General features: G+C 42.6%; 3 protein-coding genes and 1 non-coding gene across 5 annotated transcripts in view; 2 read left to right on the top strand and 2 right to left on the bottom strand.

Moving 5' to 3' along the window:
* The window catches only part of BAG4 (BAG cochaperone 4), a 30,572-nt gene extending 14,800 nt beyond the window's left edge, over positions 1-15,772 (bottom strand). Inside the window, exon 1 of one of the 2 annotated variants that reach the window (XM_015104605.4) lies at positions 15,468-15,772. In XM_015104605.4, coding sequence (XP_014960091.2) covers positions 15,468-15,737 — 270 coding nt within the window. In that variant the 5' untranslated portion in view covers positions 15,738-15,772. Of the gene's footprint in view, positions 1-1,642; positions 9,562-15,467 lie in introns of those variants that run through there. The other variant, XM_042241424.2, reaches the window with a different exon arrangement.
* On the top strand, positions 5,786-5,890 carry LOC114111095 (U6 spliceosomal RNA). The gene has a single exon (XR_003587224.1). It is a non-coding gene; the product is annotated as a U6 spliceosomal RNA (small nuclear RNA).
* On the bottom strand, positions 9,114-9,561 carry LOC100037668 (small ribosomal subunit protein uS8). Its single transcript, XM_042241430.2, has one exon. It carries the CDS (start codon positions 9,531-9,533, stop codon positions 9,141-9,143), a length of 393 nt encoding a protein of 130 aa, XP_042097364.1. The 5' UTR covers positions 9,534-9,561; the 3' UTR covers positions 9,114-9,140.
* Positions 15,773-16,117: 345 nt separating the features above from the next.
* LSM1 (LSM1 homolog, mRNA degradation associated) lies at positions 16,118-25,632 on the top strand. The gene is made up of 4 exons (XM_004021778.5): positions 16,118-16,335; positions 20,448-20,516; positions 21,913-22,028; positions 25,097-25,632. Exons 1-4 carry the CDS (start codon positions 16,290-16,292, stop codon positions 25,265-25,267), a joined length of 402 nt encoding a protein of 133 aa, XP_004021827.1. The 5' UTR covers positions 16,118-16,289; the 3' UTR covers positions 25,268-25,632.
* The last annotated feature ends 755 nt before the right edge of the window (positions 25,633-26,387 follow it).

Below are 26,387 nucleotides of genomic sequence, written 5' to 3'. Positions count from 1 at the left end.
TCTTTGCCATTGTTAAGAGTAGTACTTATTTATCTCAACAGCTTTGTAACTTGAAGTTAATATTTTACTATTAACTGAAAAGTAAAGTTGCTCAGTCATGCCCAACTCTTTGAGACCCCATGGACCAGGCTCTGCAGTCCATGGGATTCTCCAGGCAAGAGTATTGGAGTGGGTTGCCATTTCCTTCTCCAGAGGTTCTTCCCAACCCAGGGATCGAACCTGGGTCTCCCACATTGCAGGCAGACGCTTTTACCTTCTGAGCCACCAGGGAAGTCTTTTACTATTAAACTTTACTTCAAATGCAAATGTCTTCAATACTCAACTTCTTTGCCTGCCACACCCCTGGTTTTTTGTTTTTGTTTTTTTTTTTACATTTTTCTACTTTCTGCTATGGCTAAGCTTTCTTCCGGCAGCCCACAGCTAATTCAGTATCAGGAAATTAGGTAGAATAATTACCACTCCAAGAAGAAAATCTAGCTATGATATTAATTTCCACAGCTTTCACTCCAATCATTTGCATAAGCCAATATACTCTGATAAGAAACAAGATCAACTCAAAACTTCCCAGGCTATTTTAATATATGCACTTTTTAGCCCATAAATTGAGCTATTTTACTTTGAGCTTTATAGTTTAATTTTAAGCTTAAATAGGATCTTCAAATCTTCAAATATGGTTTCACAAAGAAATTCACTGGCAGTTGTAGTCACTGAGAATTTAATTATCACCATCATCACCATCTGAGCTTAACTGCACTACTTACCAGTTTCATAACACTGTTTTCAAAGCATGCATTATTCCACATGACATTATACAAGCTGGGCAAGCAGCATCTCCTTTACATAATACAGTAACTAGAGCAACATAGAAACGAACAAACTTCACATCCTAACAACCAGGTTTCTCAATCAGGCAAATTCCCCTGATTAATACTACCTTCCTTCCCCCCAGTTAAGTGGTATTTGACTAAATTATTTCTCTCTACCAAGAATTTGAATCTTAATTAAAAAGAAGTGAAAAGACAAGAGTTGAAGCTGACTCACCCCAGCAATGGTGAACCGACACCTAAACCCCCAGAACTTCCTTGGTTTCTGTACTTTCCTACTGATTCTCCAAAGCCCCCCCCCCACATTTTTACTGCCTCACCACCCTCCTTCTCACTCCTTCCTTACTCAGCTTTCCAACACCTTCATCCCTTACCTCTCTCCCTCAGATGTACTCACCCTGCAAAAACCATTACCCACTGACTTCCCATCTGTACTTCACCTAAGTATCAGTGGAAACACAAGCTCTCTGGTTTCACACAAGCAGACACTCAGCACCGCCTAACAACCATACCACCCTTCCTTCATCCCACTCTGCACAACAACTACTAATATTTCACCTTCTTGTCCCCTCAAATCTCCAGTATCCTCTTATGATGACACCCCTCACTCATCAACTGGTAATTTTATCTCATCTTTCACACACACACACACACACACACACACACACAAAAAGCGACAATCAGACAGAAACTCTGTCTTCCTACTTTCTGAAGTTAGCAATCTGTCCCTGTCTTCTCAGAACATGTGTATGAACTGTCTTTGGCCCTGTTAAAAGGCCAAATCCTTCCTGATAGCTCTGGACCACATAACTACTTACCATCTACAGAACTTTCACGAATCATCTCTTTCTCCTAGTAGAGCAGATGGCCTCTCTTAAAATACCAACTTGCCCTCAAGACTACCCTAAACAAATATTAAAACCTATTTTTAAACTACTATAATTAACAGTGTGACAAGTGATTGGGGGTCTAATGAACAATAACTTGATTAACAATAACCTCTGACAGTTGCTAAAGATGAGTGATGGATATCTGAGGATTTTATTACACTAGTTTCTTTACTTTTACAAAATGAATGTGTCACAAGTTTCCATAACAAAAAGTTAAAAATCAAAGCTATGGGGCAGAAGGTAGACTTCCCTTAAATACATCCTGTTTTGTATATTTGACTTTAGGATAATTATGAACATTTTACATAATTATGAAAGATAATGAAGTATTTTTAAATCCCTAAAAGGACGCAAAATAAAATAAACACTATTAAATATTGAATTGATAAGACAACTTCACAGAAGGAAATTCTTTCAAGTGAGTATAAAGCACAGTAATCTGACCAACATTACAACTGAGGTAAATAGTCTGTAGACTCCCCCAAATTAATTTTTCAGTGAGTGAAGTCGCTCAGTCGCATCCGACTCTTTGCAACCCCCATGGACTGTAGCCAACCAGGCTCCTCCCTCCATGGGATTCTCCAGGCAAGAGTACTGGAGTGGGTTGCCATTTCCTTCTCCAGGGGATCTTCCTGACCCAGGGATCGAACCCAGGTCTCTCGCATTCCAGGCAGACTCTCTATTAATAATTACCACCATTGCTGGCACTGCTAATGAATGATTACACTGGTGTGATTGGAAATCAGTATTTTCATAATGGGAGATGAGGGATACAAGAATAATGAAATCAAGAGGTTTCCCAGGCAGCTCCGTGATAAAACATCCGCTTGCAATGCATGAGACGCAGGAGATGTGGGTTCAGTCTCTGGGTTTGGAAAGATCTCCTGGAGGAGGGCATGGCAACCCACTCCAGTATTCTTTTCTGAAAACTCCCATGGACAGAGAAGCCTGGAGGGCTACAGCTCATGGGGTTGCAAAGAATCGGACATGACTGAGCGTCAGCGCACACACATTTTTCACTCATTTATTTCAACAAATGTGTCTGAGGACCCACGATTAACCAAGCACTGCAGTGTGTGGAGAAACATGGGAGGCCCCCACGGAGTTTACATGCCACAGAGGAGGTAGATAAACCATAACCAAATAATCAGCAACAACAAAAAGAATAATGAATTAAAACCCCCATAGCCCTGGAATTCCCTTGGCAGCCCTCACTTCCACTGCAGGGTGCATAGGTTCCATCCCTGGCTGGGGAACAAAGATCCTGCAAGCCACCCAGTATGGCTAAACAAAAAACCATATAGTCCTTAAATTTATGAGAACATTTTAGTTTGAATTCAAACTGCATTTTATCTTAAAAAAAAAAAAAAAAAAACTCTGACAAATTGATAATCACACATATACAAAAAAATTAATTCAAGTAACTCTTCAACAATCTTCTGAAGGATATCCTTAATGGTGTACCTTCTAAAGGTAAAGAAATGCAAAGAAATATTAATAATATGCTATTGGTAATATTAGTGTTTTAAGTTTTCAACTGTTTAGAATAAAGGAAATAAATAAAACTGTTACTGAGAACCAGTATTTTCACATGGAAAAGGATAATATATATTGACTAGAAAAAGATGAAGATGAATTGTGCATGGTGGATGTGAACTGGAGAAACAGGTATGAATTCACATATTTTAAAAATGTAATTTAACCTTGTATGCAAAACAGACAAATACGGGTAAGTGACAGCATGCAGGTGTTAAAGGACTTAGGAGTCAACACAAATTCTAATAACCCTTTTGCACCCCTGCCCTCCACCTTGAGACCAGCATATCCCATATAGGAGCTGTCATTTGAACCCAGCCCGGGACCTGAAGATGAGCCCTTGTAGCGACTGCACAGAACGTGAGCAGGAAATATTCACTGCTGTTAAGCTACAACTTGGAGTTGTTTTTTACTACAGGAAAAATCAACTGATGAGATAACTAAACATCAAGTTGGTAACATAACCATACGGAAAAAAAGAATTATTTCTAATGACTTTTAAATCGTATTACTTTGTACATTCTCAGTGGAATATATTCCAAGGACCAGATGAACTGTAAAGAAATCTAAACTGCATCCATTAGTTATCTCTTAGTCAAAATTGAGACATCATTTACTACCATAAAATCTGCTCATTTAAACTGTGCAAATCAATAGTTTTTAGTATATCCAGATATATGAAAGCAATATATGTGATCATCACCACAATCAATTGCAGAACATTTCAAACCTCAAAAAGAAACTGTTTCCATCAGCTACACCCTCCTATCTGCCATTCCATAGCCCTGCTGCTGCTGCTAAGTCGCTTCAGTCGTGTCCGACTCTGTGCAACCCCATAGATGGCAGCCCACCAGGCTCCCCTGTCCCTGGGATTCTCCAGGCAAGAACACTGGAGTGGGTTGCCATTTCCTTCTCCAATGCCTGAAAGTGAAAAGTGAAAGAGAAGTTGCTCAGTCGTGTCCGACTCTTCGTGACCCCATGGACTGCAGCCCACCGGGCTCCTCCATCCATGGGATTTTCCAGGCACCACCACTACTCTCTCTCTAGATACACCTACTCTGGGCGGGCACTTCATATAAGTGGTAGCATGTATCATATAATATGTGATTTGTGGTATAAATTGTGACTGGCTTCTTCCTCTTATGACTTAGGAAATTACAAGGGTTTCCAAGAGACCTATGCCAAAAACCTGGGGTAGAGATCAATACATATATATTTTTTTCTATTATCTCACACAGCATAGAGTTGAATCTCTTTTTTTAATCCAGTCTGACAATCCCTGTCAGATGCTATTATTGATATAACTGGATTTACGTCTGCCACTTTACTTTTGTTTTCTGTATCTCATATTCGGTTTGTTCCTCTATTCTTCCTTTACTGCTTTTGCATCGAGTGAGTATTTTCTAATGCAGCTTTTTAATTTCTTTACTGAGTATATATAAATATTTTTGGAGCTGTTAAACTCCACAAATTTCCAGCTGATTTCTCTACTATTTCAACAAGATCTTGGGATGTGAATTGTTCCACAAACAGACCCAATCACATTTGGGTTCCTTGGAAGAGACACCTCCCAAAGTCTGTGTCTGAGATGTGTTCTGACTCCAAATGGCTCCAGCTACCTTTTTCCCCCAGTTCTCTCCAGCTAACTAGCTGGCCTACAGTTTAGTCTTTATTTGCAATGCATCTACCAGTCTCCTCCCAACTGCCTTTCACAACTACCTCTAAATTTCTGAGAACATCCTCAGGCTTCAGCTTAGCCACATTCTGATGCAAATAAAGTCAGTGCCTTTGGGAAAACATTAGGAACTACTGGTTTTACAGCTTCCGCCTCCAGAGAAAAATGTCTGAGCCACATTCTGCAGTTGGGTTGGGGACAAGGGTGTGCTTCAGTGAGAGTCACCCCTGCTGTAAGAGCGGAACACCTAGAAGGGGGAAGACAGGAGCCTCAGGCCTTCCCAGCTTGCCTCCAAGCCAGGAAAGGGTTGATCAGAGCCCCGGTATCCTGCTCAAGGTAAAGCCCCATTCCACAGGCTGTGGGGAGAAACAGCTGCTAACCTCACTTGCCCAGTGTGTGGCCTCTGCAATAGTAGCTGGGGGCGAGATGAGCAATGCTGACGTGCTGTTCTCCCAGGATGGCTGGGACCTGGGGAGCCCGCAGCTTTGTTTTATTTGCCCTCCAGTCTAGAATGGAGTTTCTGTATCACTGGGCTGGGGTGGGAGAGGTGGAGGATCCCACAGAATCTCACTACTCTTACTGAGTTTGAGTACATTTTCTATCATAAATGTTTCTTCGTTTGCTAAATTCCCTCAGACGATTTCCAGAGACTTTAATATGGTTGTTTTAAAAATATTTTTCACCAGTTTCATGGAGGACTAGGCCCACAAGAGCTCCTCATGCTGTCATACCCGAGCTGGAACCTGGCATTATTTTAAAGTCATTTTATATGTTATTGCAGGACTGAATTAATACAAGTATTTGTAATTACCTTAATATTGTTAAGAAACCAAGATTTCCATGTAAAAGCAATAAATACAGTGCTCACTTCAGCAGCACATATACTAAAATTGGAACGATAACAGAGATTATTATGGCCCCTGCACAAGGATGACACGCAAATTCATGTAGCTTTCCATATTTTTTGATAACACTGTATTATAAATGATTAAAACTAGCTAACTAGCTAAGAGAATAGAACTTAAGTATTCTCATTAAGAAAAAAAGATAAATATGTGAGGTGCAATGGATGTGTTAATTCTTGATTGTGAGAATCCTTTCACAACATATACATATAGCAAATTATCATGTATGCTTTCAATATATTACAATTTCATGTGTTAACTGTACCTCAATAAAGCTGAAAAAATTTTTAAAGTAATAAATACAATCTAAGAAGAAAAATAATCTGAATTAAATTTAAATTAACACAAATATGAACTCATTTATTTTTGTTTTAAAATACTTAGTCACAACATTGAAAATCAACTATACATCTATTAAAAAAATCTTCTTAAATGCTCATTTTGTATAACTCTGTTCATTTAAAAGGTCTAGAAGCAATGACAACACAATAGCAATCAGTACACCTCACACCAAATGTAACTTCTGTACTGCTGCTGCTGCTGCTGCTGCTAAGTCACTTCAGTCGTGTCCGACTCTGTGCAACCCCATAGACAGAAGCCCACCAGGCTCCCCCGTCCCCGGGATTCTCCAGGCAATAACACTGGAGAGGGTTGCCATTTCCTTCTCCAATGCGTGAAAGTGAAGAATGAAAGGAAAGTCGCTCAGTCGTGTCGGATTCTTAGCTACCCCATGGATTGCAGCCTACCAGGCTTCTCCAGGCAAGAGTACTGGAGTGGGGTGCCATTGCCTTCTCCAAACTTCTGTACTAGTGATCTTAAAAACTACTGGCCCTCAGCAAGGAGATCAAACCAGTCAATCTTAAAGGAAATCAACCCTGAATTTTCATTGGAAGGATTGATACCGAAGCTGAAGCTTCAATACTTTAGCTACCGAACACAAGGAGCTGACTCATTGGAAGAGACCCTGATGCTGGGAAAGACTGAAACAAAAGGAGAAGGGGGCGGCAGAGGATTAGATGGTTGGATACCATCACCAACTCAATGAACATGAATTTGAGCAAACTCCGGGAGACACTGAAGGACAGGAAAGGCTGGCGTGCAACAGTCAGTGGGGTCACAATGAGTCGGATATGACTGAGTGAACAACAACTGGCCCTCAGCTCCAAACCCAGCATTCTGTAGCTGACTCTGAGATGCAGGATCAGGCCTGCAAACACTTCTCCTTATCACTTGTTTACTATTTGATTCTGCCAATAGGGGGCACCAGGTTAGAGGAGGGGAAAATGGACTAGATCCTTCCTGAGTGCTTGCTTGCCTCCTGTTTCTGCTACTGCCAGGCCAGCAAAGCCCGTCAACCTGCAGGCAGTGTTGGCCAGCAGCCTCCAGACTCCCCTGGTTTCCTGAGAACTCCCACGGAAGTACCAATACCAGTGCCTCCTTGGTTCCAGCGACACAGGTCATTTTTCCAAGTTTCCAGGTTCTATTAATTCCACAATCTCTCCCTCTTTATTCCGCAGCCCCAGGAACTGAGGTTGTTCTCTGCCATAACTATCTTCTGAGTTACTTCCATATTCTCTTTTTACTTTTTCAGATCTCCAACACCCATTTAACTAATTTCCTAAATCAAATTTTCTCTAATAAAGGAACTAGTGTAGGTTCTATTTTCCTATCTGGATCCTGACACATATAGCTTCTAAATAAAATTCTCTAATTAAAACCAAACAAAACAAAAATCAAGATTTCTTAATGGAATGGCTGAGTGTAACATCTGGGACAAGCTATATAACAAGCCTGGCAAATCTTGTACCAGAAATCAAAGAAGCAGTCAAAAACCAATGGGTCATGTCAAAAGAACTTTGAAGCCAAGAAGAGGGGAGGGATCTCCCATTAGCAATATAAGATCATTAAGCAATAGAAAGAATGACTGCAACTGACTGAAACACTTTCGAAATATTGAATATATACGTGTAGACATAACTATATGTTATGCAAATGAGCTCATAAAAATATTTTTTAAAATAACACAGTTCTTTTTCTGTAATTTTAATGCGGTTTCAGTTCAGTTCAGTTCAGTCGCTCAGTCGTGTCCGACTCTTTGCGACCCCATGAATCGCAGCACGCCAGGCCTCCCTGTCCATCACCATCTCCCGGAGTTCACTCAGACTCACGTCCATCGAGTCCGTGATGCCATCCAGCCATCTCATCCTGGGTCGTCCCCTTTTCCTCCTGCCCCCAAGCTCTCCCAGCATCAGAGTCTTTTCCAATGAGTCAACTCTTTGCATGAGGTGGCCAAAGTACTGGAGTTTCAGCTTTAGCATTATTCCTTCCAAAGAAATCCCAGGGCTGATCTCCTTCAGAATGGACTGGTTGGATCTCCTTGCAGTCCAAGGGACTCTCAAGAGTCTTCTGCAACACCACAGTTCAAAAGCATCAATTCTTCGGTGCTCAGCCTTCTTCACAGTCCAACTCTCACATCCATACATGACCACAGGAAAAACCATAGCCTTGACTAGGCGGACCTTAGTCGGCAAAGTAATGTCTCTGCTTTTGAATACACTATCTAGGTTAGTCATAACTTTTCTTCCAAGGAGTAAGCGTCTTTTAATTTAATGGCTGCAGTCACCATCTGCAGTGATTTTGGAGCCCAAAAAAATAAAGTCTGACACTGTTTCTACTGTTTCCCCATCTATTAATGCGGTTTAGAGATGAATAAATATAACTCTTCCATTTTATCCTCAGAGTCCTTTTTTTTTTAAAGGTGGATAAATTTTTATACCTCGATTGTGATAGTGCTTACATAATCATATGCATTTGTTAAAATTCACAGAACTATCCCTTAAAAATGGTGACATTTATAACATGTAAATATATCACACTTTTTATATGAAAAAAGAATGTCCTCAGTGAAGCAGTAAAAATTATTATTTGTATTAAGTCTTAATTAAAAAGATTGTCTTTGCTTTTTTCCCCCTTTTGGACAAAATGGAACAAATCTAAAAATATTCCCAATAACAATGAAAGTCTGCAGCTCAACGCCTTCCTAACATGACACTAGTTCTATGAAATAGCATTTGGTTTCAGAGGAAGCTGGCTGAAGCTGTTCTAAAACCAAGTTGCCAATTTTATCATGTGCCCAAGTCTTTCCAAACTTTTATGTGCTGTCTGAAACTAGCCAAAGGTGATGCTAAAAGATGATATAAACATGATAAAAGGTTTTTACAAGTGAGACTATTATGAATTAAAGTTCTTGTGACAAAGGAAATTTTTTTTTTTTTTCCTCTGAGGCATTTTATTTGTATGTATTACATCCCTAGAAAAAGAATCCAAGGATTTTCCCTCCTGTATGTTTTCGTCTTGCTTCTTCATGGTCCATGATGCCAGCTGAGGTTGTCAGTACAATGAAACCAAACTGACGGGATGGGAGCAGGTTATTCTGCCATTTTTCTAGATCTTTGAGTTGTACATCAAATCTGGGGCTGATCACTCCACACTTATTTAGCCTGCCTGTGAGGTTCACAACAATTTTCCCAGCCCTGTGATCATCAATGATTTCAAATTCGCCAATGTAACCATGCTTCATCATCACTGTTAGAAACCTGACGATGACTTTGGAGCATGGCCTAATAAGGACCTGGCGTTTGCCTCTCTTCTCGGCATTGTTGATACTCTTGAGAGCATCAGCCAGGACATTCATGCGCACCATTATGGCGGCACGGAAAGATGGCGGAAAGCGACAAAGGAAATTTTATCAAAATAATGCAAGTTTACTTTCTTCTCTTTTGAAAAGAAATACCTAAATCTCAGGTGAAGGCTGAAGTCAACTCCCTTCATATTTATTGCAGAACTATCTAGCCCCATAAGAAGTGGATATATGGTTAACTTTACAAAGTGACTTGGCACCGTGCCTCCAAAAAATATCTCCAGCCCAGACAAATCAAACAGCACAGGAATCTGAGTAGTGCTGGTTCTTTCTACCTAAGATCCCCTTACAAAAAAATTTTTTTTTCCCACAAGAATTAGACAAAAATTATTAGAAAATTCCCAGGTGGCTTCCCAGGTGGCTCAGTGGTAAAGAATCCACTTGACAACGCAGGAGCTACAGAAGTCATGGGTTCAGTCCTTGGGTTGGGAAGATCCCCTGGAGAAGGAAACAGCAACTCACTCCAGTATTCCTGCTGGGATAATCCCATGGACAGAGGAGCCTGACGGGCTGCAGTCCATGGGGTTGCAAAGAGTTGGATATGACTGAGCACACACACACACACACACGTTAGAAAAATACATTATAAATTATGTTTATAGTGATCTATTCCAAATATCACTAAAATGCACTTTCTGCGCCTGTATTGGCCCATCATCACAAATTTCAGCTTTACTCTCACATGGGTCTCTGCTGTGCTTCCCTACACAGCCTCCCTTTTCCCTAGCACCTGCTTCACACATTCACCATACTGAGTTCCCAGCTATTCCATCCCACTTCTTTTACCCTCAGAAAGCCTCCTGCTTCATCAACCAAGAGCTGGAACTCCTGCAATACCCTCCCCTCCCAACAGCTTCATTTCCCCTTCTCCAGCTCTAAGGAGGTTTCTCGGGTCTTCCTCATTTCGTACTCCACTTCTCCCCAAGCCACATTCCATCCTTCTGTTAGTATCTTTTTTCACAATCTACTAGCTTTCTCTCTCCTCTGCTGACAAACATTCTCGAGCCACTGAGTCCTAAAAATGCTTCCCTCAACCATGGTTCCCAGTCAAGTGGCCACTTCCTCATTTACTAACAGTTTACACTAGTTGCCTTCCCAAATCCCCCAGTCATTACTTTTATACTATTTTAAAGTCCCACCATTAAAATCAACAATACTTTAACTGCCAATCCAAACGCTTCTCTTCAGTTCTCATATCACTAACCTGCAAAGTAGCAGTGGTCTGTATCACATGACATCCTGCTTTTCCTCCTATCCAGGTATTCTCACTCATTGTCTCCTGGGTTCTCTCTCTGTCACCCTCCTAGATCTCAAAGCTCTCCCCTGGCAGCATAACACAATCAGGTAATTCACCCATGTTTCCATGTGGTGACTCTCCAATCACTGTCTCCATCCCCTGACTCCCTGCTGAGCCCCACATCTATTGCTTTGCTCCCACAGACAACAACTCCTCAATGCCACAGACTGCAAAACTGGACATCGGAAAACAAAAACAGAAAATCTCAGACATCTCATTAATCGGTCACATACACTGCATCCAGAGCTTGGTAACCACCATCACAAACTGGCTTCCAGCAGAAATGAAATAAAGATGGGACTTCCCCGGCGGTCCATGGGTTAAGAATCCACCTTGTAATGCAGGGGAAGGGGGTTCCATCCCTGGCTGTGGAATTAAGATCTCACATCCACACCGCAATGAATGACGCCACATGACGCAACAAAGATCTCACATGCCCCAACTAAGACCTGACGCAGCCAAGCAAACCAACATTGTTTTTTCAAAGAAATGATCCCTAGTTCTTTGGTGCAAAACTAAACCACATCTTCCCATAAAAGCCTGTTCCGTTTCCTTGTTAATCCTAGGAAATACTAAAAATTCAGGATCCTTCTGTTTCTCCTGCAATCCTCACTTCCAGTTGATACACACCTTTGAAAATGCCTTTCGAATCTATGTAACTCATTCTGAAACACATCCAAAAATAAGATAGGTAGACGTGGTAAATATAATAAATGCTAATAAAATCTAGGTAGTGGGTATGGGGATCTTCACGTACAATTTCAACTTTTCTATGTTTGAAAATGTTTATAATAAAATGTTGAGAAAGAAAACCTATCTGCATTCATTCAGACGTTGTTCAAACACATACCGTTTTCTGACCTAATTTGGGAGCCTAACCTGAGCTGTCTCTCCAAACCCTCCCATTGTAACCATCCTGCAAGATGACTCCCAGTGATCCCTGCCTTCTGTATGCACATCTGAATGAAGATGCCTCCCACACTGTACCAGGGTCAGTCTCTATGACTAGTAATATATGGCATGCGTGAAGGTGTATCACTTCCAGGATGAGGTTGTAAGAGGCTGCAGCTTCCCGCTTCCGTCTGTCTCAGCACTCTCTCAGACGACTTGTTCTTGGGGAGCATGTGAATCACCCAGTTGTTGTTGTTCAGTCACTCAGCCACGTCCAACTCTTCGCGTGGGGTTCCACGACTGCAGCACACCAGGCTTCTCTATCCTTCACCATCTCCCGGAGCTTGCTCAAACTCATGTCCATTGTGTTGATGATACCATCCAACCGTCTCATCCTCTGTCACCCCCTTCTCTCTTGCCCTCAAATTTTCCCAGCATCGTGGTCTTTTCCAATGAGTTGGCTCTTCGCATCAGGTGGCCAAAGCATTGGAGTGTCACCTTCAGCATCAGTCCTTCCAGTGAATATTCAGGGTTGATTTCCTTTAAGATTGACTGCTTTGATCTCCTTGCTGTCCAAGGGACTCTCAAGAGTCTTTCCCAGTACCTCAGTTTGAAAGCATCAATTCTTTAGTGCTCAGCCTTCTTTATGGTTCAGCTCTCACTTCTGTACGTGCCTACCTGAAAAACCACAGTTTTGACTAGACAAACCTCTATCGGCAAAGTGATGTCTTGTTAAAAGCTTTGGGCAGGGCCTGAGATACAGCATCTCCCACAATCTCCTAGGTGATGTATGTGCTGCAAGCTTAGGAATCAAACTACAGCGCTGCAAGTATAGCTAACAAGGTAAAAAAAAAAAAAAAAGAAAGAAAAAAGAAAACAGTAAGAGGCTCTCCATTTTTCCCCTGCCATATTTAAATAATTAATATAGAGTCAAGCCTTTGTAGTGGTTCAGAGCAACCTCATCTCAATATGTTCAATTCCATTGTGCAACGCTTCTCAAACAAAATATGCATATGAATCACCTGAGGATCTTATTAATCTGCAGCAGCAGTAAGTATGGAGGAGGAACGAGTCTGCACTTCTAACAGCCCCCTAGCAAAGCTGAAGCTTCTGGTCCATGGCCCACAGTTTTAGAGTAAGGTTTTAAAGGAATGATGCTAAAGCTGAAACTCCAGTACTTTGGCCACCTCATGCAAAGAGTTGACTCATTGGAAAAGACTCTGATGCTGGGAGGGATTGGGGGCAGGAGGAAAAGGGACGACAGAGGATGAGATGGCTGGATGGCATCACCGACTCGATGGACGTGAGTTTGAGTGAACTCCGGGAGTTGGTGATGGACAGGAAGGCCTGGCGTGCTGCAATTCATGAGGTCGCAAAGAGTCAGACACGACTGAGCGACTGAACTATACCTTTTTAAAGTCTGACATGTTTGACTATATAAAACTGCAAAACATATGTCAAAAACCACAAAAAAGTCAAAAGGCAAGCCACAAATTTAGAAAAGACATTTGCAGTATGTAGGACATCACGTTTACCTTTTGTATTAGTTCCCTACTGCTGCCTAAGAAATTATCATCCGATACTTTTTGAGTTTCAGAAATATCCACCTGAAAGACTCTTGAAATGATTTACAAATGCCCATTACACATTCCAGCTTTATCTTCCACCCCTCTAGCACCATCACCCACCTGTGTGCACACCTGTATTCCACCATACCTAACAACTCCCTGCATGACACTGAAATCTTAACTTCTCTAACCTTAAAAAAAAAAAGTCACAAAGTCATGTCCAACTCTTTTGAGACCCCACAGACTGTAGCCCGCTAGGCTCTTCTGTCCATGGGATTTCCCAGGCAAGAACACTGGAGTGGGTTGCCATTTCCTTTTCCAGGGGATTTTCCCGACCCAGGGATCGAAACTGGCGGATTCTTTACTGCTGAGCCACCTAGGAAGTCCTCTCTAACCCTAACCAAAACCAAAACATATTTTTGTTTTGATACCACAGCAAGTCCAGGCAGAGTCCTCAGCTCAGCAGGCCTCTCTATCCCTTCAAGTGAGCCTCAGTCTAGTTTGCCTACTTACAGACCAAGTATTTCATCATGCCACTCCGTCATGGGACCAAAATCCCACGGCTCCTTATTCCAGATTTAGACAGAAAAATTATGGACCTTCCTTAACAATTAACCTCTCACTACATGTTTTTTCTCACACCATTTTTTAAAGATATAACATACCATAAAACTCACCCTTTTCAAGTGTACAATTCATGGTTTTAATATACTCAGACTTGCGCAGTTATCGTCATTAAATTCAGAATATTTTCATCATCCTCAAAGGAAACCCCATACCCTTTATCTATCTTTCTCAGTGTCCCCAGGTCCACAGCCCCTGGAAACAATAAAATTTTCTACAGATTTCTATATCCTGGAATTATCCAAAAAATGGAATAATACAATATTTGGTCTTTGTGTCTTCATCCATGTAGCACATTTTCAACGTTCATCCATTTGCAGAATGTCTAGTACTTCATTATTTTCTATGGCTAAATAATTTCATTGTATAAATACACTGAGCTGTGCTATGCTTAGTCCTCCAGTCCTGTCCGACTCTTTGCGATGCTACGCGCTGTAGCCCACCAGGCTCCTCTGTCCATAGGGATTCTCCAAGCAAGAATACTGGAGTGAGTTGCCATTCCCTCCAGGGGTATGAATATACTATATTTTAACAATTCTTCAGTTGATGAGCATTTGGGATATTTCCCTTTTTTGGCTATTATAAATAAAGTTGCTATGAACATGTGTGTACAGGATCTTATGCGGACACGTTTTCAGTTCTCTTGGGTATGTATCTAGCAGCAGGCTTGCTAACAGTACACTGTAACGTTTTTAGGAACTGCCAAACCGTTTTCCAAAACACTGAACCATTTTACATTTCCACCAGCAATGTCTGGGAATTTCATTATTACATTTCAACCAATGAGAATGTTATAATTCCTGAAGACAAGGAGAGGTGTGCCCTCACCATAGAACCGTAATCCTCTATGAAGAATATTGCATTAACAAACAGAAGTATATTTCCGGCACGACGACACAGAATAAAATGTCAGAGGTCTGAATATATTGAGCAAGTGAGTTAACCTTTCACTGTCAGCAGTTCTTCCACCGTAAAACAGGGACGCTGTGATGACATCTACGTTGCAGTCACCGTTAAGATTACATACAACCCACGGACAGGTGCTTTCCAACACTGATGATGATCGGTGATTCAATACCGGGCAATGCTTTAGGGGCAAAGGGCTAAATGCCCAGATCCCTCCCTTTCCTTGGCGTTCCTTCCCAGCGGGAGGGGGCTGCAGCCACATCCCTCCTCGGAGAGAGGCGGCCCCCACGAACCACGCAGGATAAATTGTGAGGACTGGAAAAGCAAAGCCAGGTCACTCCAGCCCAACCTCGTCCCCAAGACGAGAGATTCGCAGCCTGCTACTCAGCAGGTTCAGCGCAGGATGTTTTTCCTGGTAAGAAGATATTTATTACGGCTGAAGCGCAAGAGGAGGGGCAAAGAAAACACAAGCATATACCCCCACCGACGATCCTAGTCTCTTGTCTCTCCAAAGCCGTATTAGGAAAACGCACGAAACCCAATTCATTACGAACTCTTGGGAGCTGTATCAATCCCAATGGCCCTCACCCCCAAAGATTCCCCTATCGGACCCCCCCACTCCACCCTGGGGACCGGTGGCGCAAAGCTCACCTGGTGGCCTCCACCAGCACGACCCGGCTCTGACCAGGCGCCTCCAGACGCGTAGTAGCCATCGCCTCCTCCGCCTTCCCCCGGCCAGGTGGTCTCCGCCGGGCCGCCCCCGCGTCCCCGCCAGGAAATGGGAGGTTGGGGAGGCTCGGGGCGCGGGGGGTAGATGGGCGGAGGCGGGTGCACCGGCACATCTCCACCCCCAGGCCCGTAGTAGCGGCCATAAGACGGGCCGTCACTGGGGCCGTAGCCCGAGCGCCTCAAGGCCGACATGGGCTCTGCCGCCCCCAGGCGCTTCCCGGCCCCCCGCCCCTCACGGCCGGCCCACCGCGCAGGCGCCGACGGGGGAGCGTGAATGGACCACAGGGAAAGGGGGTCGGCCTGCAACAGCCAATGCTAGGCAGGATCCCACCCCCCTTCACTTCCGCGTCCTAAGAGGACGAGGGCGGCTGTCCGTGACTCTGGGGTCTAAGAAGCAGGAGAACGAGCGTTCCTTAAAAGGGAGAACGCACCTCCGCACTGTCCGTGCAGCCTAGACTCCTCTTCCCCTTCTCGTCAGGGATATGTAAAGGATATCCTGGGGCGGGGGAAACCACACGAACTGTCCCGCCTCTTCCTGAGGGCGGGGACGTGGTGCCGGAAGTGGGTGGGGTAACATGGCGGCGTTTCCGGCAGGCCCCGGCTACTGAAAGCCGGGGCGGCGGCGTTTGTCCGGGTCCGGTTCCTGTCCCGGTCCCGCAAAGGCGGCGGCCGCGGTGGGAGGAAGGAGGTGTGGGACGCGCTGGCCCACCGCCGCTATACGCTGCAGCTCTGTCTCGACTCAAAATGAACTATATGCCTGGCACCGCCAGCCTCATCGAGGACATCGACAGTGAGTAGTTCATCTCCTCAGAGTGAAGTCTAGGGTGAAACTCTTCCTCCCAGGAGGGTACCTCTTAAGGAGGAAGCTGATAGAATGAGTCCGGGCCGGGGGCGGTGTGTATTTAGTCCAGTTCTGGACTTCCGGCGTTGGCATCCTCGCAGGATGCGGGAGTCACGGGACACACCGTTTGCCACTTTATCCCCTCCTGCCTGTATCCCGCCTCTCGCAGCTTCCACCGTATCTACCGGGCAAGCTGTAGAATTCATTTCTGCTTTTCAGAGTTGCGGCTGCTGAAGCGCACATGTGAAGGTTACCGTTTCCCCGGTCCATCGTCTCCCACCTGTGGTATTTCGAAGTACCAGGTGGTTACTGGGTGGATGAATGAGAATTCTCAGAAAAAGGGTTCTTGCAGAAACGAAAATAGTAATACAACAGCAGTTGGACTTAATTAGCACTAAACGTAGGGTTTATACTGTGTGGCCGTTTGCAGTCTTTTAACCGTTTGAGAGTATTTAGCTTTTCAGACTAGGTAGTGACTTTTCCAGAAAGACTGAGTCACTTCAAATTTACTTTTTTTCCTCTGTTAGTTTTCTCTTGCTGTTAAGACCTCCCTTATTCCAAGTCACTATCCTGAAGAAGAGCTCGGTTGTATCAGATGTCTTTTGTTTTTCCAAACTCTCATCTGTGAATTACTCCTAAAACAACACTTTTTAAAGTTGTGCCAATTGTGTGATCTGTCTCATTAACTTGTAATTGCTGTGAAACATTTACCACACAGTTCCAAACAAGTTCAGCAATTTTCTGCAGTTACTGTGTATGTAAAGAGTGAATTTGTGATGAAATCCTCTTCCTATTCTCTGAAATCACTCTTCAGATCCAAATTAGTGATTTTGCTACTGAAGGGAATGTAGTGTAGCTTGGATCAAATTCATGTGTGAATAACCACTGTACAGGCCTGTCTGTAACATGTAATGAAATCTTTAATTCTAGTTGTCTTGAGGATGGTGCCCTCACCTCTCTAGTTATGTATCTGAGTTATTTGAGATCCCTAGCACATCCTGCCATTCTAACAAAAATAATTGTTTTTCTCAAGTCTCTAACCCCATTTTGCAGATTCCAAGCTCCTCCTCTACTGAATGGTTTCAAATCATTTCATACGCAGCCTTCAGTGCAACACACACACACACACTTTCCTCCTCTCTCCTCAGTCTTCCTGTATTTTCACCCATCCTGTCATCTCAGTTGGAAGTATTCCTCCCTTTCAGTCTGTGTCTTATTTATTTTTCCTTCCAGCTGCTTCTGGAATCCATTAATACCCTTTTTCTCTCATATTTCTTGCTCCCCTTCATGTATGTTCTTGTCTGTCGTATTTTTTTTCAGTTATATTTCACCATCAAATTCCCATTCCTTTTTTCACATCTGTACCCCCAAACCTCTTAAATCATCTCCCATTTTAACTATTTCCTGGCTACCTGGAGTAGACCACCTCTGTCACCCTACAATCAGATTTTTTTGTCAACACACTACTGAAACTGCAATCTTAAAAGACATCTGTCTAATGCATTCCTTCCCCTTTTTGGCGCTGTGATGCCATCATCATAGGATTCTTCATTTTCTTGATTTTTCCAACACTGGTCCTTGATTTTCTTATCTCTGCAACAGTTATTGTTCCCTAAAATAAATGGACCCCTAGGTTCCATCTTTGGCTGCTGCTTTCTTTAAATCTCTAGGAGAGTTCCTGGACTTTAATAATGATATCACCTCTTTGTGGGCATATCAAAAATTGCTCTTTGGCCTTCCAGTCTTAGATCTCCAGTTGCCAGCTGACGTTTCTGCACAGGTGTCTTGATACCACTTGAGAATCACAACAGCAAAACACCTTTCATGGGATCTTGCTTCTTTCACTCCTAACTTTTGGTACATAGTCCTCCCTGACAAGATGACTCAAAATTCCTGCATCATCTTTAACCCATCTCTTCAGCTTCCCACTCTCTCACACACATATCCACATATACAAACACACTTGGTTGACCGATTCCATCCCTTATAACTGCAGTGTCTTGATCCTCTCAGCCTCTCCCGTCCCATCTCTGCCCTGCTTCAGGTCTCTTCTTCATGTCTTAGACTCTGGTAATAGCCTCAAAACCATTCTCTCTTTTTCAACCAGTTGAATCTTCAGAGTTGTCTTGTTCCCCATGAAGGCACATCCAAACTCAGCCTGCTCCCAGTACTTTTCTGACTTCATCTCCTATTCCCTTCACACCCTCAACTTTTAGCCACACATCCGGATACACAGCTCCCTTTTCTTCTGCCTAAATTACAGATTTCCCCCTTCCAGTCCCTGTCACTCTTCCCATGGCCAAAAATTATCTACCCCTTTTAAGGTCCATTGGAGAAGGCAATGGCAACCCACTCCAGTACTCTTGCCTGGAAAATCCCATGGGCAGAGGAGCCTGGTAGGCTATAGTCCGTGGGGTTGCCAAGAGTCGGACACAACTGAGCAACTTCACTTTCACCTTAAAGTCCAACTCATATCTCCAGCTAGATACAGTTTCTCTCACTCTCATGTAATTAAGATTTGCCCTCTTGTGGTACTTAATTATAGCAAAAAAAAGCCTTTAAATTCCTTCAGGAAAGAATCACTGTCTTGTTGCACTGTTCTGCATCTTGTTGTTCAGTTGCTCAGTGGTGTCCAACTCTTTACAACCCCATGGACTTTAACACACCAGGCTTCCCTGTCTTTCACTGTCTCCCAGAGTTTGCTCAAACTCATGTTCATTGTGTTGATGATGCCATCCAACCGTCTCATCCTCTCTTGCCCCCTTCTCCTGTTGCCCTCAGTCTTTCCCAGCATCAGGGTCTTTTCCATTGAGTCGGCTCTTTGCATCAGGTGGCCAAAGTAGCGGAGCTTCAGCATCAGTCCTTCCAATGAATATTCAGGGTTGATTTCCTTTAGAATTGACTGGTTTGATCTCCTTGCTGCCTAAGGGACCCTTAAGAGTCTTGCATCAGTTCTTTGGTGCTCAGCCTTCTTTATGGTCCACGGTCTGCATGTAGAAAGTACTTTATGCATGGCATTAAAGACGAATAAGTGATTTTCGCTGGCTGTGCTGGGCTTCCCTTGTAGCTCAGTCTGCTAGCTATTCTAGTGACTGGCTTACTGTCATTCCTCAGTGTCGGCTCAGAGTCACCTCTTCAGAGAGGTTTTCCTTAGCCACCTTCTTTTTTTTTTCCTCCCCCTGTGTTTGTTTATTTACTCGGCTATACTGGGTCTTAGTTGCAGCACATGGTATCTTTAGTCGCAGCATGCACACTCTTAGTTGTAGCGTATGAGATCTTGTCCCTGGGCCCCCTACATTGGGAGTGTGGAGTCTTAGCCCCTGGACTACCCGGGAAGTCCCCAGCAAACTCTCTTCTATAGTTTCTTCCCCTCCCTTTCTTATATTATCCTGCTGTCTTATTTTTATTCTGCTAGACTAATCACCATAGGTCATTTTTTAAAATATGTTTGCTTTTCTCCACCAGGCTTATAAGTTCATGAGGTTGGTGACTCTGAGTCTTATTCTCTACTATATATCTAGGCCCCAGAACAGCACATAGCCCTCAATGCATTCTGTTGAATTTTTGCTCTGGTTTTATTCTCAGCATCCTCATTTTACATGTCTTTGGTACTGTTTTTATTTAAAACCATCTCTGATTCCAAAGTGTGAAATAGAAACTCTAAGTTGAGGAGAAAATAATTTTGGAAAATGAAGATCATAAAGACCATCTAGAGCAAATGTCCAGATTGGCAGGTATAGAAACTGACATGATGCTGACAGGGTTTAACTGTCGAGCACTGGCGTCTGGAGCCAGTCCGTTGGGCCCCCTGACTGTGTGCCCAGTCCCTCCCCGCTCTGCTGCCCCTCTTAGATTCTTTTCACCACCCATCTTCTCATCTAAACTAATCCCCAGCTGCCTTGGCCATCCCTCTAGTTTCTCAATGAACTGCGTTAAATGCATTAAATGCTCTATAAGAGGAAATGCTAAAGCTTAATCTGCTATTAACTCTGTTTTTGTTTCCCTGTAAACTCGCTGAAGCTAACGGTTCATTTTTTAAAGATCTCTTTTCCTCTCCCCAGAAAAGCACTTGGTCCTGCTTCGAGATGGAAGGACACTCATAGGATTTTTGAGAAGCATTGATCAATTTGGTATGTATTACTCATGGACTTATCATGAGTCCGTGGTGATAAGAGCCATGGTGGCTTTTATCATCCCACACTCTGGATGATAAGAGCTGCCCACTGTATTTTTATGTTGTTTCGTATTGAAGTTTATTTATCTGCAACTTTTTTCACGTACCTGGCATGATGAAATACTGTTTTAAGTCACTACATCATTGTTTTCTAAATTACAATTAGGTGGTTTGAAAGCTTGTGTTTACAAGCTTATATTTTATTTCTAAAACTGGTTTTCACTATTAGAACATGTCGTTACAATGTTTTGGACTGTTTTTTATTTTCCCCATTAGAGGGAGCCAGATGATAGAAATACACTCAGTCCACTGAAAAGGCTGCTCATTTGTACATTGGCTTGGGTGCGACTACTCTTCAAAGCAGTTCCTGCCCTGAAGGTAATCCCTCCCTGTCCAATGAAAAGTGGGTCAGAGGCCTTTCCTGAAGCTTTTTAGGGACCCCCAACATTAAGCTCAGGATTTTATACTTTAGGATACATCAGACTCAAGGTCTTAATCTTGATTCTGTCTCTTACGTTTTTCTAAAGAGACCTTACATTTGCTCCTGTCTTGAGGAACTTCCAGTTCATGTCAACATTTGCTGGACATCAGCTAGGTCAGTGGCTTTGGGCCTAAGGAAGAACAACATAATTGAAATACTTAGTAAGAATCACAGATGATAGTACTGTGTTTCTTCAAAGACGACAGCAGTACCGACTGAAAGAAGAAAAGTAATAATTCTGCACAGATTGTGATTCTGAACCTTAAGTCAAATTCATCAAACTACGTGAGGGGAAAGTAGTGAATACTAATGTTACTCTCAGATTACCAAATTATAGTCATCTGACAAAGGAGAAAAAAACAGATTACTGTTGTATCATAATCCATGAATACCTACATTGGATTAAATGAATCATCTGTACTGAAACAAAGGTAAATCTTTGATAAATCATCACACACACATACCTACACAAAGTAGGAAAAATGTTTCCTTCTAAAAGAGAAAAAAAGATAATTTCTGCAGTTGTTTGGACTTTAGAGTTTTCCAAGTGCCGTATCATATTATTATAGTCATGTTGATATCAGCAGTTAACTCATAAGGAATTTAATTTTCTTCATTTATTTCCACCATCCTTGTATTAATGCAACATAATCCCAAGTACTCTATTTGCAGTTGTTTAAAAATCTCCAAGTGGTGTGTCTGAATGAAATAGGATGAGATTGTTTGAAATTTTAGCATTTTCCAGAATTAGAAAGTTTGAAAATCACGTTCAGCTAATCGTTTCTACTCAAGATAACTGATTGAGTTATGGACCTTTACCTGTAAAGTAATTTGAACTAAATGTCTTTGTTTCTTCCCTGTACACTTATAGCTAACTTAGTGCTACATCAGACTGTGGAGCGTATTCATGTGGGCAAAAAATACGGTGATATTCCTCGAGGGATTTTTGTGGTCAGAGGAGAAAATGTGGTCCTGCTAGGAGAAATAGTAAGTGAAAACTGTTAAGCTCCTACGGCTCTTGATAATCATCCAGTTAGGTTTCTTTTTGTCTTTTCAAGAAGGGAAAAATGTTTTCCAGCTTCTCACAGGAAACCACCAAATTAGCTTAAGAAGGGGATATTGTAAAAGGAGAGCTGCAGAGCACAGTCAGCTTTGTTTCAGCGCCTTCTGGCATATTAAAGATTTTGATCCCATTAGCAGTAAAATATCATTGATTTTTACCTGATATCATAAAAAATACTGTCCTACAAGGGAGTTTTTTGGCAGTCCAATGGTTAGGACTCCACACTCTTACCGCAGAGGCCCGGGTTCAGCCCCTGGAACCAAGATCCCAGGAGCTGAGTGGTGCAGCCATTATATATATAAAACACTGTCCCACACAAATGTGTTCATTAGCAGATTACTCTTGTATCTTTAATAGAAAATTGAAGCCTGATACCCAACGAGAGAAGAATAGTCCAATGAAATATGGCTTACTAACACTGGAATATTTTGTAGTCATTTAAACAGTTGGTTACAATGGTCTTTCATGGCATAAAGGTAGTTGGGTTTGGGGGAAAGGCACATGGCATGTACAGTGTGATATCTGTGTTTTTAAAGGGGGCAGGGGGAAAGAGTGACTGCAGCAGAAGCCTTTCTTCATTTTCTGAGAATGGACTCAACCTCACTTGGCTTCTTAGCTCCCAGTCAAGGAGGAGGTTCCTGTTATCTGTCAGGAAAGCCAGCTGGCAAGTGAAAAGTTAAATCCTCTCAAGTGGTGTTTCTGTAGGTGTGAGTGTGTATGTGTGTGAACCATTAGAAAACTACTCCAAAATATATATTAGAACTACTCCGACATTTTTAAAGAAGATAAAACTTGATTTCACAGTTTACATGAAACATTTACTTTAAAAATGCTTTATTTAATATCTTTGACTTGATCCTGGTGCTTCTGATTATTGCGTTTTCCAGGAAAATCAAACCTTGATTTTATCTTTAAAGTTTTCAGTAGCATTTCACAATCCCTAGCCACTTGCTGAGTCAGGTTTACAGAACTCTGGAGAGAACTGGCTCAGTCTGTAGCTGCTTTTATTTGTTGTTGTTGTTGTTGTTGTTGTTTTGTTTTCGTAGCAGTTTTTAACTATACACCATTCGCGAAAGTAAGGAGGTAATTCTGCCAGGGTCGTGTTTGTTCATGTTGGAAGTAGATAGAAAAAACTAATCAATGCTGTCCAAGAATTGCTATGAAATATATGAAGTAATTTTGAAGTTTTAAAAGTATTTTTGTGGTTGATGTAAAGCACCATGGTATCCTGGGATGTGGGGGTTGGGATGGTCGTCTGACTGTATATTCAGAGGGACTGGCCAATCTCTGGATGGTAGGATGGTGGGTGATTATTTTTTCCCCCTTTTTTACTTTTCTGAATTTAACTTTTAGAGAGGAAATGTATTACTTTGCTATCAGGGGAAAGGTTTAAGTCACAAGACCACACACACTGCTTCAATTGAAGAGAAGAAAACAGCACAGATACGCTTTCTGTGCCAGTTACATTGGCACCGACACGGCGCTATGTAGATGTATGGGAAGACAAGAATTTGTGTTTATTCTTGATGTGTCATTGTTTCCTGGGAGCCCTTTCGTGGAGAAGAGTACTCTTTTTTTGTATGTTAACAGTTCAGATTCTGCAGAATTTTTTATAGTGGTATTACTAAAGAAATACGGTTCGGGACTGCTTCCACAGTTCTATGAATCTATGGTCTGTTTGAAGATGTTGTGTACCAATTCTAGGAAAACGCAAAACTAGAAGCCACTTGCATTCTGTAGACGCGCAGTTGTTTGTGAAGTCCCTGGCTTCTACCTCAAGGATAATGAGATACGGGGCCTTAAGTAATAAGCTGATTGTTGGGAAACAGCATTGCCATAACCACACGAATAGCTCAGCGCATAACATTGGAAAGTCCAGGAGGTAGGACACTGAGCCAAGAACATTGTCTTCCCTTCTGCTGCCCATGGGCTGTGAGGGAAGATCACACTTGATAATATATATTTTGCTGGATGCAGCTAACTTTTGAGGGCAGGCCTTGCTTATGGAATTTATGTGGCTTTCGCTCTGGGAGAGTCCTCCATCTGCGGTGTCACCGCTGTGGCTTCCAAGGCCTTGGCCGCCTCTGTAGATGAGCATCTAGCGGTAGGCTGGAACGTCTGGAGAGGTGGCATTTGCGTTGATGCCTTCCCAGATTTTGTAAGTAAAAGTCAGAGGAGGATGAGAAATGTGAGTACCCTGTCCGTAGAGGCTTTCCATGTTACAGAAACACCAAGTGATACCTAGATAAACTTCTTAAGGAGAAGAAACAGTCAGTAAATAGATAATTTTATAGCAAAGTACTGCATTATCAAGTTGGTTATCAGATGTTTAAGCTGTTCAAAAATAAAATATTAGCATATTTTACCATATTAAATGGGAAATGTAGCCAATATTTGCGAAGAATGAATGTTGGGGCCAAAATGGTTTACTAACCCAACTGGTTTGCTGAGGTTTTCTCCAGAAGACTAGTTGCCATGGGGGAGAAAGAAGTCCTGTGTTAACAGAGGGCCAGTTGATTGCCTTTGGCTTGGGGGCTTGGGGGCTGGGGGTCAGGGGTGCTACTTTGAATCAATGTTTTCTACTTTTTAGCAAAAAAAAAGCCCCAGAAATTAGGCTGACTTTGACTGTGTATAAATACAAAATTTATTTTAAGCTACCTTGACCTTGGTGACTTCTCTCTTGGATTCCCTGGGGTTGGGGAAATAGCTGTAAGAAAAGTAGTTCTTAACTTATGTAGGACTTTACTTTGCACAGACTAAAGCTTTGTTATGCACACTGATACTGATTCTTGTTAAACCACATCTGAGTGTTCTATAGGAGCATTGCCAGCCATTTCTTTGTAAAGTGTTATCTGTCCATAGGGTGTTTGTGCCCTGGCACAAGTTCGTAAAATAATTCAAGCCTGATATAGGAATCCGTTTGCCTTTGTATCTGTGATGTTTTCTATTCTTGGTCATGAGGTAAAGTTTCCCAAACCTACTTGTTTTGTAGGACTTAGAAAAGGAGAGTGACACACCTCTCCAGCAAGTGTCTATTGAGGAAATCTTAGAAGAACAGAGGGTGGAACAGCAGACCAAGCTGGAAGCCGAGAAGCTGAAAGTCCAGGCCCTGAAGGACCGAGGCCTGTCCATCCCTCGGGCAGATACTCTCGATGAGTATTAAGTCTTCTGCTCAGAGACTGTCGCTCCTGAGGAGCAGGGCTGTCACTAAGCGAAGTGACGGCCTGGTCACCTCACACGTGTGATGAGACTCTATAAGAGTTTTGAAAAGTCATTTTTGTTTTGAATTCTTTCACAGATGCAACATGAAGAAATCATGTGTTGTGTTCTGTGTGTGTGTGTGTGTTTTTTTTTTTTTTTTTTTCATTTTAATTACAAAATCATCATTTAAAGAAACAGTGGCATGGACTCCTCTCACTTATCACTGTGGAGCCAGCAGCTACTTCTTTACATTGCTCTTCTCACCCCAAATGAGTGGCTACAGGGGACAGTCTTCGTTTACTTGTAAATAAAACTCGAATCTCAAAATTGCAGTGTTATTTCTCAAGTTTGAGTTGCCTTCAGTGACTGGACATCATTTAATTTCTCCTCCAAGAGGTATAAGCAGTCCACACACACGTGGAATTTCCCTTCTGTCACAATTCCAGCCTACTCTTGTTTTAGTTCATTTATTTGGCTGTGCCAGGTCTTCGTTGCTGCACGTGGGACCTGTAGCCAAGGCCTGTGAACTCTTAGCTGTGGCACACGGGATCTAGTTGCCTGACCAAGGATGGAACTGGGGCCCCTGCAGTGTGAGTGGAGTCTTAGCCACTGGACCATGAGGGAAGTCACTTACAAAGGAGTATTCTCATACTAAATACCCTGCAGGTCCTCCCTTGTCCCCTCGTCTTTTATTTTTTTCCCCTAACAACAAAAAATGTTCAGGCTTGAGGAGGGCTCTTTCAGTGAGGTGTCACAGTTCTTGGTTACAACAGAAGCTGGCGTTTGAGAAGCAGGAGTGGTAGCAACTGCATCACCAGCTGTGTTCCCGTGAGACCCACATGACAACTTCCCTAAATGCTCTGTTAATCTCATGAGGTTTTTCTGGTCATTTGGCTTGAGTCTTGAGCATCTTATGGTGTCATCAAAAATAAGCACAGATAAAACGGTGTTTCAGTGACTGACTGATTGATCTAGGTTCTTCTCCACCCACATGTCTTGGCCGCCACGTAAGAGGCTGTACTTTCCAGGAGTTCAGTGTTGGGTATTGGACAGTGTGAACTTGGAACTGGGAGACAAACGGG

This window comes from Ovis aries, chromosome 26, assembly GCF_016772045.2.
Source record: "Ovis aries strain OAR_USU_Benz2616 breed Rambouillet chromosome 26, ARS-UI_Ramb_v3.0, whole genome shotgun sequence".
Taxonomy (NCBI): domain Eukaryota; kingdom Metazoa; phylum Chordata; class Mammalia; order Artiodactyla; family Bovidae; genus Ovis; species Ovis aries.
This window is presented reverse-complemented; position numbering and strand designations above follow the sequence as displayed.